At 36.2% G+C, this 4637-nt stretch overlaps 1 protein-coding gene across 1 annotated transcript; it reads right to left on the bottom strand.

Moving 5' to 3' along the window:
• Nucleotides 1-2820: 2820 nt before the first annotated feature.
• Nucleotides 2821-3867, bottom strand: LOC104101763 (mitogen-activated protein kinase kinase kinase 20-like). The gene has a single exon (XM_009609271.1). It carries the CDS (start codon nucleotides 3865-3867, stop codon nucleotides 2821-2823), a length of 1047 nt encoding a protein of 348 aa, XP_009607566.1.
• Nucleotides 3868-4637: the final 770 nt, after the last annotated feature.

Here is a 4637-nt window from a genome sequence, read left to right as displayed (position 1 = left end):
ATCAAGCACCCAATGGCCTTCCTTTACACTTCAAAGAAACACTTCTCGTCACATTCAAATCGTCTTAACACATCCCGCAGTCACAACATACTCATCACAAGGCCATTCCATCGCTCACCGAACCATAAATTCCACTTGTAGGGACATTACCGGACATATGAGTCCAAATGTACAAGTTACAACTGAAGCTACCGAGCTTAAGCTGCGGTCTAACTATGGCCTCAAGTCCTCCAGACTGGTCCATCACCGAAACACATAATATACTTCTCGAACCTCGTTCATAGAATCACAAGCGGACGATACACAGCTGATACTGAGCGCTCGTGTGCGCATACGAATGCGTGGAAGAAATTCAAAGAGTTATAGCTCAAGATGAATCAATTTCGCACGATAAGGAAGGTCAAACTTCCCAAAAATTTGACTTTCGCCATTTCAAGACTAATTCCACTACGGACCTCAAAATAATTTTTTGGACGAGCTCCTAAGCCAAAAATTACCATACGGAGTTATTGGAATCATTAGAATTTAAATCCGAAGTCGTTTACATATAAGTCAACATCCGATTAACGTTTTCTAACTTAAGTTTTCAATTATGAGACTAAGTGTCTCATTTCACCCTGAAATACTTCCGGACCCGAACCAATAACCTGGTAAGTCATAAAATAACTGTAAAGCATAAATTAAGCAGTAAATGGGGGGAACGAGGTTATAATACGTAAAATGACCGTCCGGGTCGTTACATATATGTGGATGACATGTTGATTGTAGGACAAGGCAAAAAGTTGATTGCCAAGTTGAAGGAAGATTTGTCCAAGTCATTTGACATGAAAGACTTGGGTCCAGCACGACAAATTCTAGGAATGGAGATTATCCGAGATAGGACAAATAGTAAGTTGTTGTTGTCACAACATAAGTATATTGAACGTATACTTAAACGCTTCAACATGATAAGTGATAAACCAGTTAGCATGCCTCTTGCAGGTCATATGAAGTTGAGCAAGATAATGTGTCCTACAACAAAGGAAGATAAAGAAAGTATGGATAAAGTTCCATATTCATGTGCCGTCGGGATCCTGATGTATGTAATGGTATGTACCAGACCTGATATTGCTCATGTTGTCGGTACTGTTAGCAGGTTTCTTTATAATCTCGGAAAAGAATATTGGAAAGTTGTGAAGTAGATACTTAGGTATCTAAAAGGAACCTCATATGGATGCTTGTGTTTGGGGAGATCAGATCCAGTCTTGAAGGGCTACACAGATGTTAATATGGCAGGTGATCTTGATAATCGTAAATCTACTACAGGATACCTGTTCACTTTTTCAGGGGGAACTATATCATGGCAGTCGAAGTTGCAGAAGTGTGTTGCACTCTCTACAACTGAAGTAGAGTATATTGCCGCTACTGAAGCTGGAAAGGAGATGGTTTGGCTGAAACGGTTCCTTCGAGAGCTTGGATTACATCAAAAGAAGTATGACATCTATTATGACAGTCAAAGTGCAATAGACCTTTTCGTTCCTTTAATAATATTTAAAATTATATTGGTAACTAAAAACGACTTTCAAAAATTGGGTTTCTATTAAAATATACCATATCTTATTAATTAATTATCTAATATTAGTATACTTTAAATATTATTTATTATATAAAATCTAAATAAGCTTCACTAGTTGTAAATAAACCAAATTAATGAATTAAATCAAATGTATGTTAATTATAAGCGTTTTCCTTCTCACACAAACAAAAGATAATAATATCTAACTTTGTTATTAACCTCCGGATATTTTTAGAAATTTATTTATATTTTTAGTACAGCGCAATAATATCTAAATTTGTTACTTACCTGCTGATCTTTTTAGAAATTTATTATTTTTGCCGTTTTAATTTATATGAATCTATATTGGGCACGAAATTTAAGAAAAAATAAAAAGTTTAAAGTTAAACTAATTCTAAATTAGTAAAAAGATCAATCTTTTTGAAAGACTAAAAACAAAATAAATTCACATAAAGGGAATCATATTTTTAGTAAGCACGGGTAAATTTACTAGTTCTTTAAAAATTTTAAGCCGCAAGCCGCAATCAGCATCAGGTGGAATATTTCACCTCGGTAAAAGCTGTTTCGAACTAATTTGGATACTTTAGAAAAGAATTTCAATCTTTAAGAGAAGTACATAAGTTTAGATCCTCCCGCTTTAAAAAAAATTCTCTTTTAGTTTTTACCAGAATTTTATTTAATTTTTGTTCAATGGTGCATGTATTATAGATGCTGTAGCAATCACATGGATGTTTGAACAAAGTAAGTGGTCATACAATAAAAAGTCAATTTAGTAGCTACAATAGTGGGATTACCAAATCTATCTTTTCTGAGTAAATATATAACATATCTATTATTTTTACCATGGTTAACACCTAGCTTTAATTAATTACACCTGAACTATTGACTTAAAATGGGATGTGTCTACTGTCTATTAGTACAAAAAACTTAGGGAAATGGAAACAATGAGACACAAAGATTTGAAGAAAATACTATCTAAGGCATCAGTTTTGGCCGCATATAAATAGTATATATGTACTAATTAGATGCTAATTAACAATGAACTGACTCAGAAAAAATAAACGTAGGATTACATTATTACTACATCAAAAACATTATTCAAATTATTTGCTTTAATGAGTATCAACAACAAAATGACGTTGACAATATTTTTATGTCAACATTGAAAAGCAAACTACCATATCCAAAGGTCTGAAGAGGCAAGCAAACATATTACTGATCGAGCCCCACTTAGTTCTTTTACAATCAAAGAGAAAGTAAATTAATCAGTTGCATGCTAGCTTACTAGATTGTGCATTCTCTGCTGGAAAAATACCAAAGTTATCATTTGAAGGCACTTGAAAGCACGTTGAAAACAAGTGCTGCTTAGAAACCCAACTTCTGCGATATTGACTAAAAGGGTTAATAATAACCCTATTACTTATCATCAGCCCATGATCTTTTGGATGATATTTACTCGACGACGTAGCACTCTTGATGAACGGATGAGTGAGTAGCATATCCGCAGTCCATCTCCAATTATAATCCTTTTCAAAACACTTGGCCAGAAAGTCCTTGCATATATTAGAAACGTTACTCGGAATCACAGGCTGTTCATGTGTAATCTTGAAGTCCAAATCATCAATACCTTCACAACACGACCATAACCGCCTCCCTGTGATCATCTCTACAACTATGCAACCAAGTGCCCAAATATCAACGGCTTTACCATGAATCCCACAAGCTACAGATTCTGGGGAAGCATAAAGAAGAGTCCCTCTATTATGACGACACTTCTTTGAGCCTCTATCCCAATATGTATGTGTTTCGTTTTCTACCGCTCTCAAAGACAGTCCAAAATCGGCCAACTTGAGGCGCACATCCACAATACTATCATATTCGTGATCGATAGTAGGAAAAACAAGTATATTACTCGGCTTTAGATCGCAGTGAATAAACCCTTTGCGATGAACATGAGAAATCCCTGTTAAAAGCTGAAAAGAATAGTATGCGACTTGTGATTCTTCGAGCATCGTCTTAGACTTAGAGTAGATATCAACTAAATCATGCAAAGTGCCACCGGCAGCATATTCAAGCAAGAGGTTATAAGTGGGTTTACCGTTTTCGACGCTTACATCTTCTCCGAAGCACTGAACTACGTATGGAGACCCTTTCAGCGCATCCAATATTCCTCCTTCCATTGAAAGCGAAGACGAATCCTTCGCTTCTGCGGATTTCACTGCCGCAAAAGTAGACGAACCATCCATTGGTGCTGCAAGAGACACCGTTCCGTAAGAACCCGCACCCAATACCTTCAGCTTTTTCCAAAACATTCTTCTTTGATGACTTTTCCTTCTTTGTCTATGTAAACGTATTCTTAACCCTAGCAATGAGAATAGAATGCAGTCTTTACTTCTTTCTCTTTAGTACGTAAACCTAACACAGGATAAAAGTAGACGACGACTTCTCATTAGAGGCCTTCTTACTTATATAATGCATGCCCTAATGTATTTCAGAAAATTTCCATAATGGGTTAATTATTCGCCAAGTAATTAATTAATTAGGGTTCCCTTATGACAACATAAAAAAAATAAAAATCTTTGTTTCCCAAATCTCTTCAACAACGGCTTTCCAAGCCCCATTTTCTTGCTATTTACTTCGCTAAATTTTTGACAATTATTTTGATGAGCTTATACGGTTAAAACCGAGCTTGTCCTATGTATGACTAATCGAGACTCGAAAATGATAGATAAAGGTTCAACCTCGTATAATATCGAGCCATGATGCGAATTAGATTGCCGAGCTCGTGACCCATAGACCGATCAAGATCGAGATCGGCCAAGATCGAGACCAAGCAAAATAGAGACCGAAGACCGTAAGAACCCGCACCAATACCTTCAGCTTTTTCCAATACATCCTTCTTTATGATGACTTCTCCTTCTCTGTCTATGTAAATGTAACTCTAAGACTATGGAGTTCCGACAATAGATCCGATCGACGTCAGCTCACATAAAGCCATTAATGCAAATTTGATCGTCGATCCCGAGAATAGCGTCCGCATGAATGTTCGATCGGTCGCTCAGAGTATACATGGAGGCGAAGA

This window comes from Nicotiana tomentosiformis, chromosome 8 (assembly GCF_000390325.3).
Source record: "Nicotiana tomentosiformis chromosome 8, ASM39032v3, whole genome shotgun sequence".
NCBI classification, from domain to species: Eukaryota; Viridiplantae; Streptophyta; class Magnoliopsida; order Solanales; family Solanaceae; genus Nicotiana; species Nicotiana tomentosiformis.
This window is presented reverse-complemented; position numbering and strand designations above follow the sequence as displayed.

Coding starts and splice junctions, on each gene's coding strand:
- LOC104101763 (XM_009609271.1), bottom strand. CDS start 3,867: ATGTTTTGGAAAAAGCTGAAGGTATTGGGTGCGGGTTCTTACGGAACG.